Genomic DNA, 13,483 nt, shown 5'->3' on the forward strand with positions numbered 1-13,483 from the left:
ATAAAACACACTTACTTTCTCAGTTTTTTTCAGCTGAAGCAGGAACTAAGTGTTGAGGAAGTATAATAAACCCACTTCCCATGTTGTCAGCCATTTAGACAGCTAGGAATAATGAGATCATTCACTGGCTGTCAAGCTACCGACATGGACGGGTCGTTTTGGTTTTCTGTCATGCTCTTCAGCTTGTCAGTAAAAGGTAAGATGTCTTTGTTATGCCTTATAACTTAAAGGAATACTGTTCTTCTTTCTGTTCGACAATATCTCAGTGGTTTCTCTGAAACATTTTGGGCTTGGAGAAACATGTCATCTGTTCCGTTTCTCTGTCCCTACATGCCAGGTAGCATTGGGAAGGATGAGAGCTGTTTATCACAGCCAAACGAGTTGGTCTGGCAGAAAACAGGACAAAATGTTGTTCTCCCCTGTAACATAAGCTCACATTGTGCAACCACAGAAATGCATTATGAGTGGTTTACTTTCAAAGAAAATTCACATCTTTGTCTAAACGTGAGTAGTAATCCTCAAAAGTACAGCCTGGAAGGACCATCTTTACGCATAAAGTCACTTCATACGAATGACAGTGGGATCTACCACTGCGCTGCAGTATCGCAAGGAGAACCAGCACAGGGCAAACAGCATGTGGCGCTGGGTACAACTCTGGTAGTGAGGGGTAAGCCTCCTTTGAAAGTATTTTAAAGCTCTAATGTTTGGAAGTGTTGATTAAAATCAGAACTTTACTTTTGTTTTCAGAAAATGTTGAATTGATGACCGGTCTCCTGTGGTCATCATTTGCCCTCTTGGCCATCTACAGCTTGGCAGTAGTGACACTCATTATCAAGAAGGTATATAACTTATTAGTTTTAATCTATCAGTTCATACAAGTAAGACTGACACATTAAATGTATTGATGTAAAATTGGCCTCTTCCACTCTGTTCTAGTATAACTGCAGTGTGGACGGCTGCAGAAGGATGCGCAAAACTTACAAGGTTAGAAGACTTATCTGACCAAAAGGGGGGGGGAAAAAGTCAAAATTGAATAAATCAGTTTATACCCTCAGATTTTATTTTTCTTAATGTATTCTAAGAATGCTGAATTTTATTTTTACTTTATTCTCAGAATTCAGAGTCTCAGAAGAATTTAAAAAATCATTCTAATAGAAAAAGTAAAAAAAAACATTTTGTTATAAAAACTGAACTCTGAGATTCAGGTCAAAAGTCAGACTAAATACTGAAAAGAATTCTGACTTTAAATTGAGTCTTCAAATGCATTTCTTTTTTTAACGTGTGGCCCTAATTGTCTTACAAATATCGGTTTACTAAATGGGGAATGGCCAAAAGAAGTAAAAGAAAAAAAGAGGAACAGGAACCTACCCCAGATATGGCTCTTTCAACACCTCAAATTACATAGACAAAGAAAATAAAAGGAATCTTTGAAATATACATGTTTTACAATGAATCTCTATTTGACCTTTCCAAACAGAATAACTCAACTAAAACGAGACGATTTCGTGACGTGCTGCAGGAAATTAACAGCAGAAATAACTTGGAGAGAAGCAAACAAGCTGTGAATAGAAACCTTTCTCACACGGAGGTAAATGTTGCAGCATGTTACGGACAGATTGAGCAAAGATGGAACTTCTGCACAACTCATGTGACAACACGGATGGCAAGTCTGGTCATTTACTGTCATCCTCATATGAAATGTATTTGTGTTGCAGGCTGCAAGTACTGATTTCAACAGTCCAGCTGATGACATCTATCAAAATGTCTGAGTTCTGATTGATGTTAAAAGCCTTCTGACTAAGAAGAAATACAGAGGTCAGTCAAGCACATGAAGAGACACGATAACCACGGCAGCAGGCCCCGAGCCAACGTTCCCTTTCTCTCTAGTTTTTAAGGTTTCAGCAATGATAGACAGACAGTTGTCTCTAATGTAGTTTTATGTATATTATGTAGATTTTTAGTAATATTGAAGCACCTGCAGCAATTTCTGTCTTTGCAAAAGGTCTATTTGAAAAAGAAAGCCATGTGACTGATGAATAATGTGTAAAATTGTACTTGAGGGAATTGAAAGTAGATGACAGCACTCTTCACTAACATCTGTGGTATAAACAGATCACGTTCTTCCCTAATAAAAGTGGAAAGAAAGTGTGCAAAAGTGTATATAAAGCTCTTAGCAGACCTCACCAACGCTACAGTTTGATATGAAATCAAGATTATCTCATTTTTGACCCATATTTTCAAGACATATTCGAATAAAACAAACTTGTAAAAGTAGATATCACTCTGGGTATAGATGTGTACAAATATAAATTTAATGAAAAAACATTGGAAATCTAAGTGAAAAATTCACATTTTGATGTTATTAGTCTTCATGTTGATAATCATAAACAATGTAATGACTTAAAGGCACATTACAGATGATTTTTACATAGAATACAGCACAATGTACAGCAGACAATGAACAACAAGAGAGGAAAGGAACTATTTTTGGAGTGTCTTTTTCTCTGGAAAAATCCTCAGAAACGTATAAATAAATGTAGATTAAGACGAACTTCATGAAAATCTGTAAAATGACTTCCATACATATTTATTAAAGTTCCCACAGCCAGTCAACATTACAGTTTACTTTTACTTTCAAGTCAAAGTGGATGTTAATATGTGGAAACTTGTGTTTTTTTTTTTTCACCAAACCATCCCCCACTCTGTCCTCAATCACTCTCTAATGTAAACTGTCACATAAGGTAAATCCGATTTTTGAGCTTTCATGGAATAAACAATGCTTTTACAAACCACTGAATCCCTTTTGTTACTTAAGAACTGGTAATAATTCAAGGTGAAACATAAGGCACTATAGATGTACATTTTTGTTCGTGCATCACAGTTGAATTACTGCACGTCTGGAGTTAATATTGCACTTGGTATTTTTTATAGCAAATATGAATGCAGCCACTTATTCAGCATGTCTGACTTAACGTGTTAGTAGTATTTTTTAGTCTTTGGTAAATGTTGTGTTTTGTATGTGAAACATACATTTTGATAGTATAGTGATATGAAATCAAGTCAAATGAATCTTAAAACATTTTTCAACTTGTTTCTTCAAGTATTTTCTCAATTAATGAAATTAGATTTCCGCTCTTCCAATCTGGGGCCCGTCAACCACATTTCCAAGCATGCAGTTCAATGAGATGTTTTTCTCTTATTCATTGTAACATGTATCATTCGCTAAAAGAAACACTATGCCGTATGATTCACCAATTCATCTGCAATTTGCAACATTTGATGCTGCCAGCATTTGCCATCTCTGTGCAAACAGTCCTTGTTAATGAACTTTGTGAAACAGGCCAAAACATAAAGTTCAAGATTACAGTAATTATGTTGTGTGTATATTCAAATTAAATACAACCCTGATCAACCCCAGAATGTGAAGGTCCTTGATTAAATCAATATATCCATACGCCAATACCAATACTAATACTAAACACTGTTTCAGGACGATGCTGTAAAATGTCTGTGACAACATCATATTTCAGATTTATTTTTCATGTTTAGAGTTCCTCGACCGTAAACTAAAGGGCCTCTTTTACATGCCCTCTAAGGAACTGGTCCTGTTATTGAAGAGCACAGCCGTCACACAAAATGTTCCTGCTAATTAGCTGATGAGATCAGTGTGAGGAAAAACACGTCTGAAAAAAAGAATTGTTTTTGTCAAGGGAAGAGGATATGAAGGGAGATAACAGTATATTGATCCCTGCTATGTTTGGTCCAGTAGGAACAGTTGGTTTAGAGCTCTTCATTTGCAGTGTAATCATAAACTGCATCAGTATAAACCTTGATTCTCTTCAACAGTCATTTACACATTCAAACATCATCAGCCCCAAATCCCAGCTAAAGAAATATCACCCACCTTCCTTTGATTGCAAAATATCAAAGTTAGCTGTCAATGTATTTTGTTTCAACTGTGTGACTGTTGCGTATAGAAAACGGTCTCCAAGCCACGGCCTGCAGAGCAGAGATGCACATGGGCACAAGACATACCAAGTAAAACATGACACTTTGAAGGCTCTCCAAGGCGCTGCAAACAAGAGGAATTTTGTTACAGACATTAAGTGTATCCACGTTTAAATTCATTCAAAACTGCAGGTATTTAGGCGTCTCTGTTTGTACTGTTGCATTGTTTGTTGTGACTATTCGAAACTGTAATGTAACTGTATGTAACAACCCATGTGTGTTTTGACTATGTTATTATTACTGACAAGAGTGTCACCAGGAGATTTAGGACCATTTTGAACAGAACTAAGGAGCTGTTTAAGCTGTTTGTTGTTGTTTTTTTAACACATTCCTGTTGTTGTCGATTGTTAGATGAGAGCATTTATGTTGTCTGCCTGTACCACACAAACGCTGCAGGTCAAATGTCAAACCATCAAATAAATAATTAATTGGCTCTTAATTTATGAAATTACATTACAAGTGACCTTTAGAATAAAAGCCAGTGTAAGAGGGGCCATGTTTTAATCATTGACTTTTATTCAGTTAAAGAGAAAAACTAAATGGGAACCTTCTTAAATGTTTGTGTAAGTTAGATGATTCATTTACGATCCACCCTTTATAATGAGTCTTCAGTGCTATCCCAACATCCGTTTTAGTTCTACCTATTCGGTTCAGCTTGACTATTAAATCAATACAAAGCAAGAAACTCTCAATACCTTGGATCTGGATTTCCTCTGTCCTTCAGCTGTTCATATCCAAACTGGTTGAGGATATTCAGCACTATCATAGGAGCCAGGGACTGAGCGGGCTTAGTGAACAGAGCATTCGTCCCGAACACCATGGAGGAAAGCGGGGAACTATAAAAATAAAAAATAAAAAGATTGGCATGATAAAAAATATGACATCACCAGTCATATTACATGCATTTATCTGATAAATTAAAAAAGTAATGCCAAATTGGTCTCATTAGAGGCAAGTGTATTTTAGGGTATTTGAAATTAAAGGTTTTGTTGCTACAGCAACATGAAAACACACAAGTAGTTTGTTTGCATGAGAGGGATGACTGTGTTTCTTGAAATGTGATGATACAGTTTTGTTTTTTTTACCTGCGCTTGTACTTCTGCATATCTGTGTCGATGATATCAGCCAAAGGCAAGCCAAAGAGGCTGAAGGCTGCCTGAATTATGATCCTTTAGAGAAGAGAGTGTAGATATAATACAAGTTAAAAAAAAGACTGATTATATGATGTATTCATTTTTTCTTATTATAGGAATGTTCTTACATGTTAACAGTCAGGAAAGACGCCATGATGTAGTAGTGCTGAGGACCGAGTGCTAGCATGACAGCCGCCATTGCAGCCTCAGCATAGAAGGTGAAGAGGATAATCTTGTAGTAGCCAAGATCATGGAGCAGACTCTGACAGCTTAATACCAGCAGCTTGGGTAAAAGAACACATAAATACATGTTAATGCATATGCAACACTGTACTTCAAGTGTTGTCACGTTAATCTTTGGGTTATTTATCCTGTAATTAAAACAAATAAAGCCTAAGGCATCAGGGGAAAATACCTGTGGACAGATAAATCCGGCTCCGTACATGATGCTCTTGGCCAGCGATGGAAGCACATCTGGAGGAATCAGGTGCTCCGCAAAAATGATGGTAAAATTATTAAAGAAGGCCAGAATGAAAACCTGGAAGAAGTTCATGACTACAAAAATCTGGAAGTCCCTGTTGGTCAGGATTTGCCAGATCAAAGTTCTTAAATTGGAGAAGGAAGGTTCTGATTGGTGGGAGATTTTGTCCACAGACTGATCTGATCCAGATCCTTTGTTATCAAAGCGGCTCTCACTGTGGAAGCCAGTGTAGAGCATGCAGCAACAACTCAGGATGGCGATCAGCACTGTGTAGGCTTGGAATGCTGCAAAGTCCTCCATGTTTCTGGATATCACACCGCAGAAGAGGATGCTCGAGGAGCCAACGAGAGAAGCAACCTGACAAATAAAAGGGAGTGGGTATGATAATAATGCACAGGTGCTCTGTTAGCTTCAGAGCAAACAGAAGAAAGATAATGACAGTGTTCAGGTAACTGCATCCTTACCTGGCTGTACTTAACAAGTCTAAGTCTGCTTTGATGCTGGCTGGAGATCTCTGCAAACAATGCACACTGTGCCAACAGCACAAAAGTCAACAAGCCATCAAAAGCGCACAGTGCCACTGTCAAGTGTAGGCCACTCAACCAGTCACCAGGGGCGTAGGAGCGCCATGGGAACCAGGCCAGGAGGAAAGTGAGCGAGTACAGGGGAGCACCATACAGGATGGACAGACGACGCTGAGACCAGCAGGGCATCCGGGAGTTATCTTGAAGGTATCCAAAGAGTGGGTCATTGACTGCATTCCACACCATGAACACGACCTGAGGAAATAAAATACTTATCAAAAATAATTATGCAAATATGATGTAAAGCATTCATCAATTGAGAGAATGTTAAGGGGAAATTAATTTAACTAATCATGTAACATTCGGTCGTTTTATCTTCTCACATTTAAGGACTTGGGCTTTTCCACGATTAACATAATTGCAAATTTAGTGTCTTTAAGTTTTGGACAGTTGTTTGGATGGAAACAAGCAATATGAAGACAACACCCTGAGCAACCTGAAGCATCTTAAAATATAGAAAGATATTTCCAAAGGAAAGCATCCCCAGGAATGTAATTGCTATTCTGCACCATTGTTTTTCACAGTTTGCATGCGAAGAACATTAAGACAAGATAATATACTCACTTGTGATTTGTGGAATGCTCCCTCTGATACATGGTACTTATTAATAAACAGTTTGACATAGTAGAAGCCGAATATATTGTTTATCATGCAAGATCCCAGTGTTGTCATGGCATAAGCCAGAGCTGCGTGGTTGACCCCAAAGTTCCTCAGGTTCCGGAATATATTCATTCTTCCGGAGCGCACAATTGCGGCAGTTGTCTCCTCCGCGGCCATGGTAGCTCAGATAACTTAACAACCGAGTTACCTGACGGTTTACGCAGCCAGACCGAGGAAATGCGGTGCCTTGCAATGAATGGCGTTATCTTATGCTGCTTTTTAGCATTGCTAAAATTAACAGCTAGCTTAAAAGCAAAAATACTGAAATTTGGTCTTTATTTCAGAGCAAAAAAAGCGTTGAGTACGGAGCATATTACAGATTTCTCATTTCCAAGGCGTCCTCATATCACGACGTTTTTTCCCGTAGAACAGACTTCCTAAATGTTTACTGAAGTTGTATCATACGATTAAACGATTCCCAAACTAGCAAAACTCGTCTGAATATCTGCAAACTCGTTTCTTGTGCCAACCGGCTTGGGTGGGGCTATAAGGTAACAAACAAACATCTGATTGGCAGTAAGAGTCCCCTGTTTCAACTTACTACTTAGTGATTGGACAATAACATTGCCTGTCAACGGAAGCCGGAAGTTATTGGTGGCTGTTTTGTTTTTTTACTTTATTGTAGAAAATTCACATTTACAAACTGTAAGGCATACATTCACTACATTCATAAAATTGCTTTCAAGTAGAATAAAGATACATAACTTAAAAGACAAAAAAGTTATTGGTGGTGATAATGCAACAAAACCTTTTTTTGCCAACCTCCATAAAACATGACGAAGAAGAAGAAGTTTAGTAATAATATATAATAATATATTTTGATAATAATAATATTTATGATATTTAACTGTAGGAATCTTTCCCTGTTTAGGCAGTGGATAATATTTTAACAAAAAATTAATTTAAAATGAAGGGGCAAATGTTTTTGTTTGCTCTTTTCGTAATTAGTTTTAACTGCCATCTACCTGATGTTAGAGTGTATTTAAGTTTTGCCACGTTGCCGCAGGCAACCGATTAAAGCCTCACTCAACAGAAGCAGGATGTAAAGTAGATAACGTCCGTCACACGCACACCTTTATGTCAGGTTTCTGTCAGGTAGAGTCCTACCAAGCCCCGCCGCCGCTAAAAATACTGACTGACATGAATTTGGAGTTATAGTTTGACAAGAATGGAGCGTGTTGATCAAACAGCAGGACATTGAACACGGTAAGAGAGGCCCCGTGTTGCATCCTAAATTCTGCCTGTGTGGGCTGATGCGTTAGTACTCCATAGACAGGCAGCAGAATAATATAAAATATTAATCTGAGAAGAGCTTACATTCATCAATCTAATATATCGAATATACAATGTACAGATAAGGTTCCCTGTTCAATACTGCACATAATATACTGCACGGCAAGGTCCTGGATTTTGTTTGCATAGTGGCTATAAAAATACTTACCCTTATTTACCCTTTTTTTTAAGTGTGAGAGAACAGCAGACAGTATTGTAGAGATTAACAATCAAACCAAATAATTAGATAATTAATCAGTAACTCTATGGACAACAACAACAAAAAACAGCACATTTCCCAGACCTAGCTTCTTTTGTGTGATGATCTGGTGCTTCTGTTTGGCAAATGAAGGTAAATTGAACATAATAGGGTTTTGACTTCTGAGATGTACAGTATATATCACCTCGGATCAAACAATGCTGGCCACTTGTTTTAATTTTTCTTAAAGGCACATTACAGATGATTTTACATTTAATACAGGACAGTGTAAGTTGGACCCAGTCCAATAAGAGAGAAAAAAAAGTATTTTTGGTGTTTTCTCTGGAAAATCCTCAGCAACTTACAATAAATGTAGAGTAAGGCAATACTTCACAACCTGCTATGTTTGTGATGTATCTTGCTGTGTCAAACTCTGTAAATGACTTATGTTTTTGTTAAATTCCCACATGCAAAACCAGTTAACATTACCATTTACTTAATAGACTAGAAGAATGTACAATGTTACAATGTTATAATTTCACTTAGCAGATGCTTTTGTCCAAAGCGACATATATCTGACAGTTAATACAACACAAGCAACAATCAAGTCAGGAGGGACGAAGTCAGTAAGTGCCAACAAACAGCTTCAAGTACGATCGGACACTGGTGCCAACAGGCAGTGTATAGGGTGTTTTTTTGTTTGTTTGTTTCTAAATAATAATAATCATCATCAGCAACATCAACAAGATCAGTATAGTCATCATCATCATCATCATCATGAAAATCCTAGTCAGCATAAACTACATCCTCGATGTCATCATCATCAATAGCATCAATATCATTAAGTGCAGAGGTGTTCATGAAGGAGCTGGGTCTTTAGCTTCTACTTAAAGGTGAAAGGGACTCTGCGGACCGAATGGAGTTTAATAGCTTGTTCCACCACCGGGGGACGACTGAGGAGAAGAGTCTAGTTAGCGACTTATGGCCCTGTTGTGATGGGAGTACCAGCCGCCTTTCATTGGCAGAGCGTAGTGGGCGGGACGGAGTGTAGACCTGGATGAGGGCGTTCAGGTAGGGAGGAGCTGTTTTTGTTGCTGTTTTGAAAGCGAGCAACAGGGTTTTGTACTTCACATGTGTACTTCAAAGCACCATGTTTAATTACTAAATCATGAAGCATGTCTGGAGATAATGCTGCACTTGGTATTTTTGGCCATTTTTACAGCAAAGATGACTGCAGCTACTTCTGTATAATGTCTGATGTAACAAGTTTGGGGCTAATGTTTTGTTTTAAGTTCTGTTTTGTTATGTAAGTGAAAGAGTGTGCGTCTTGGGACTTAAGACCAATTTTAGATAAACATTTTAAAAATAAAGTGGGATGGAATCAACGGAAATATTTAATCACATTAAATATTTGACATTTTTTAAATTATTATTCGTGCATAATGTAGGTCTTAAATAATGAAGTAAGATAGTGCGGCCAGACAGATGCTGCTCAACCAGCTGGGTCCTGTTTCACTTACTTTACAACATGCAAACAAGAACATAAAAAAGATCTTTTCCTATCACTCATTTGAACATTATTTCACTCATCAAAACAAACCTTATATTTGTGATTTAAGATAAGCATACCAGTGTCCTGTAGGACTTGCAGATTTATGTGAAATGTGCAGCATGTGATGCTGCCAGCATTTGCCAGCTCTGTGTAAGCAGTCCTTCTGAATCACTTTTGTGAAATGGGCCAAACAATTGCACGTAACCTGGGTAAATTAAGTGCTCTTACTATCCGCCACAGAGTGGGATATTACAGAATATCATCTTGACTCAAAAACATTTCAGATTTTAGTATAAATGTTCAGAGAACATCAAGAGAGATAAAAGTATCTTGATCGCTGCTATGTTTGATCCAGTCGGATGAAACAGTTGATTTAGAGTTCTTCATTTGCAGTGTAATCAAAAAGTGCATCGAAATAAACCTTGATTCTCTTCAACTGTCATTTACACATTCAAACATTATCAAACCCAAATCCCAGCTAAAGAAATATCACCCAGCTTCCTTTGATTGCAAAATATCAAAGTTAGTTGTCCATGTACTTTGTTTCAACTGTGTGACTGTTGCGTATAGAAAACGGTCTCCAAGCCACGGCCTGCAGAACAGCGATGCACATGGGCACAAGACATACCAAGTAAAACATGACACTGTGAAGGCTCTCCAAGGCGCTGCAAACAAGAGGAATTTTGTTACAAACAAGAATTAACGTGTCACTGCACGTGCATTGTGTTGTTATAATTGTGTGGAACTGTACATTTTAAAACCAATGTGTGTTTTCACTGTGTTTCTGACAATAATGTAAGCATGTAAAAGATTTGTTGTCCATTATTAGATGAGTGCATGTATCTTTTCAGCCTGTAATAAACAAACGCAGCAGCTCAAATATCAGACAAGAAATCAAAATTTTCATTGGCTCTGAATTTATGAAATTATATGACAAGCGACCCTTAAAATAAAAGGAGGTATTGGTGGGCCATTTTTTCATCCGTGACAAAATGGGAAACTACATTTTTTGAAGTGTTCATGTAAGTTATGATTACTGTATGAGCCAGCCATTAGCCAATCAGTGCCATCCCAACATTCAGTTTTCTTTCTGCTAACCTTTTATCTTAAATTTCAAGTCAAGAAAACTTAAGACACTTTCAGTACCTTGGATCAAGATCACTTCCTCTGTCCTTCAGCTGTTCGTATCCAAACTGGTTGAGGATATTAACTACTATCATAGGAGCTAGGGACTGAGCGGGCTTAGTGCACAGAGCATTTGTCCCAAACACCATGGAGGAGATGGGGGAACTGTAGAGGAGAAAAAAAGAAAACAATGAAAAAAAATATTACATCACCATTCGAATAAAATGCTTTTTTCTGATGATTTAAAAGAAAAGACAAACATCTGTATTGTTGGCTGTTGGCACTGTTACACAAGGTTGCTACTGGCTAATTTTCCTTTTTTTTATGCAGTATTGCAAAAGAAAAAAAGTTTTAAACACAATGCTGCAGCAAAACATAAACACACAAGATACAGTTCTTTTTTTTCTATAAGAGGGATGACTTTTTGTTTGTTTGTTTTACCTGCGCTTGTACTTCTGCAGGTCTTTGTCAATGATGTCAGCCAAAGGCAATCCAAAAAGACTAACGGATGCATGAAGTATAATCCTGCATAGAAGATAAGGGAGAGAGTGTGTATAGGTTTCAACTAAAGTGTTGTTATTAAATAGTATATTTCTTTCATGAAAGAATGTTCTTACATGCTAACAGTCAGGTAAAATGCCATGACATAGTAGTGATGATGACCGATTGCTAGCATGACAGCTGACATTGTAGCCTGAGTGTAGAAGGTGAAGAGGAGGATTCTGTAGTAGCCATAATTATGGAGCAGGCCCTGACAGCTTAATACTAACAGCTTGGGTGGAGAAACAGAGACAGGGACAACACATAATTACATATTTATGCATATCATTCAGTAGTTCATGAAGGTGTTTCATATTATTTCTTTGAGGGGGATAATACAGAGAGACTGGGCTACCAAAGAGCACTGTATATATGAGCAATACTGTAAGTAAAAAACTTGGAACTGGGAGTGCTTCACTGAGTTTTAACAGCATTAATCAACAGTGCTACCTTAGATAGTTTACCCTTTAATAAAAAAACAAATAAAGCCTAAGGCATCAGGGAAAAATACCTGTGGACAGATAAATCCAGCTCCGTACATGATGCTCTTGGCCAGTGATGGAAGCACATCTGGAGGAATCAGGTGCTCGGTTAAAATGATGGTAAAATTGTTAAAGAAAGTCGAAATTAAAACCTGGAAGAAGTTCATGACTACAAAAATCTGGAAGTCCCTGTTGGTCAGGATTTGCCTGATCAAAGTTGTTAAATTGGAGAAGGAAGGTTCTGATTGGTGGGAGATCTTGTCCACAGACTGCTGTGCACCTGATCCAGATCCTTTGTTATCAAAGCGGCTCTCACTGTGGAAGCCAGTGTAGAGCATGCAGCAACAACTCAGGATGGCGATCAGCACTGTGTAGGCTTGGAATGCTGCAAAGTCCTCCATGTTTCTGGATATCACACCGCAGAAGAGGATGCTCGAGGAGCCAGCGAGCGAAGCAAACTGACAAATAAAAGGGAGTGGGTATGATAATAATGCACAGGTACTCTGTTAGCTTCAGAGCAAACAGAAGAAAGATAATGACAGTGTTCAGGTAACTGCGTCCTTACCTGGCTGTACTTAATAAGTCTAAGTCTGCATTGATGCTGGCTGGAGATCTCTGCAAACAATGCACACTGTGCCAACAGCACAAAAGTCAACAAGCTATCAAAAGCGCACAGTGTAACTGTCAAGTGTAGGCCACTCAACCAGTCACCTGGGGTGTAGGAGCGCCATGGGAACCAGGCCAGAAGGAAAGTGAGCGAGTACAGGGGAGCACCATACAGGATGGAGAGACGACGCTGAGACCAGCAGGGCATCCGGGAGTTATCTTGAAGGTATCCAAAGAGTGGGTCATTGACTGCATTCCACACCAAGTACACCACCTGAGGAAATAAAATACTTATCAAAAATAATTATGCAAATATGATATGAAGCATTCATCAATTGAGAGAAAGTTAAGGGACAATTAATTTAACTAAATATGTATAAACAAAAAACAGTTGGCTGTTTCATCTTCTGAAACTTAAGAATTTGCCATTTCTCTGCTGACAACACCCTGAGCAACCTGAAGCACTTCAAAAGACAGACATTTCCAAAGGAAAGCATCCTCATGAGTGTAATATTTTGCACCATTGTTTTTCACAGATTGCATACAATGAACAACAAGTTAAGAATAGATAGTATACTCACTTGTGATTTGTGGAATGCTCCCTCTGATACCTGGTACTTATTAATAAACAGTTTGACATAGTAAAATCCGAATATATGGTTTATCATGCAAGCTCCCAGTGTTGTCATGGCATAAGCCAGAGCTGCGTGATTTACCCCAAAGTTCCTCAAGAGTCGGAGTTTCGTTCCCCCGGAGCTCATGCCCAAGGCAGTTTTCTCCTCCATGACTATGGTGGCTCAGGTGACTAATTACCGAGTTACCTGTCGGTCTGATACAGTAG

The 13,483-nt window shown here is 38.2% G+C and overlaps 3 protein-coding genes across 3 annotated transcripts; 1 reads left to right on the forward strand and 2 right to left on the reverse strand.

Annotated features, from left to right (window-relative positions):
• Positions 1 to 138: 138 nt before the first annotated feature.
• On the forward strand, positions 139 to 2,789 carry LOC138603151 (immunoglobulin superfamily member 6). The gene is made up of 6 exons (XM_069674842.1): positions 139 to 196; positions 338 to 667; positions 748 to 839; positions 937 to 984; positions 1,478 to 1,588; positions 1,716 to 2,789. Exons 1-6 carry the CDS (start codon positions 145 to 147, stop codon positions 1,767 to 1,769), a joined length of 687 nt encoding a protein of 228 aa, XP_069530943.1. The 5' UTR covers positions 139 to 144; the 3' UTR covers positions 1,770 to 2,789.
• LOC138603150 (transmembrane protein 180-like) lies at positions 2,297 to 7,288 on the reverse strand. The gene is made up of 7 exons (XM_069674840.1): positions 6,771 to 7,288; positions 6,087 to 6,401; positions 5,557 to 5,979; positions 5,270 to 5,424; positions 5,094 to 5,177; positions 4,704 to 4,844; positions 2,297 to 4,072 (listed from the first exon to the last, which is right to left on the reverse strand). Exons 1-7 carry the CDS (start codon positions 6,981 to 6,983, stop codon positions 3,931 to 3,933), a joined length of 1,473 nt encoding a protein of 490 aa, XP_069530941.1. The 5' UTR covers positions 6,984 to 7,288; the 3' UTR covers positions 2,297 to 3,930.
• A 3,099-nt stretch (positions 7,289 to 10,387) lies between these two features.
• LOC138603238 (transmembrane protein 180-like) lies at positions 10,388 to 13,427 on the reverse strand. Its single transcript, XM_069674932.1, has 7 exons — positions 13,224 to 13,427; positions 12,602 to 12,916; positions 12,066 to 12,494; positions 11,632 to 11,786; positions 11,456 to 11,539; positions 11,036 to 11,179; positions 10,388 to 10,554 (listed from the first exon to the last, which is right to left on the reverse strand). The coding sequence occupies exons 1-7, from the start codon at positions 13,425 to 13,427 to the stop codon at positions 10,413 to 10,415; spliced, it is 1,473 nt and encodes a 490-aa protein (XP_069531033.1). The 3' UTR covers positions 10,388 to 10,412.
• Between the last annotated feature and the right edge of the window lie 56 nt (positions 13,428 to 13,483).

Source organism: Semicossyphus pulcher, unplaced genomic scaffold (assembly GCF_022749685.1).
Source record: "Semicossyphus pulcher isolate SPU_LCO1_2020_fin unplaced genomic scaffold, fSemPul1.0.p SCAF_23, whole genome shotgun sequence".
In the NCBI taxonomy this organism is placed as follows: domain Eukaryota; kingdom Metazoa; phylum Chordata; class Actinopteri; order Labriformes; family Labridae; genus Semicossyphus; species Semicossyphus pulcher.

Bases quoted from the DNA above. Each gene is read 5' to 3' on its own strand.
- LOC138603151 (XM_069674842.1), top strand. From the start codon at position 145: ATGGACGGGTCGTTTTGGTTTTCTGTCATGCTCTTCAGCTTGTCAGTA. The intron at 668-747 runs GTAAGCCTCCTT...TTTTGTTTTCAG, and splicing joins TACAACTCTGGTAGTGAGGG to AAAATGTTGAATTGATGACC. The intron at 840-936 runs GTATATAACTTA...ACTCTGTTCTAG, and splicing joins TGACACTCATTATCAAGAAG to TATAACTGCAGTGTGGACGG.
- LOC138603238 (XM_069674932.1), bottom strand. From the start codon at position 13,427: ATGGAGGAGAAAACTGCCTTGGGCATGAGCTCCGGGGGAACGAAACTC. The intron at 12,917-13,223 runs GTGAGTATACTA...TTATTTCCTCAG, and splicing joins GAGCATTCCACAAATCACAA to GTGGTGTACTTGGTGTGGAA. The intron at 11,540-11,631 runs GTAAGAACATTC...TCTTCTATGCAG, and splicing joins TTTTACCTGACTGTTAGCAT to GATTATACTTCATGCATCCG.
- LOC138603150 (XM_069674840.1), bottom strand. From the start codon at position 6,983: ATGGCCGCGGAGGAGACAACTGCCGCAATTGTGCGCTCCGGAAGAATG. The intron at 5,178-5,269 runs GTAAGAACATTC...TCTTCTCTAAAG, and splicing joins TCTTTCCTGACTGTTAACAT to GATCATAATTCAGGCAGCCT. The intron at 4,845-5,093 runs GTAAAAAAAACA...TTATTTTTATAG, and splicing joins ATGCAGAAGTACAAGCGCAG to TTCCCCGCTTTCCTCCATGG.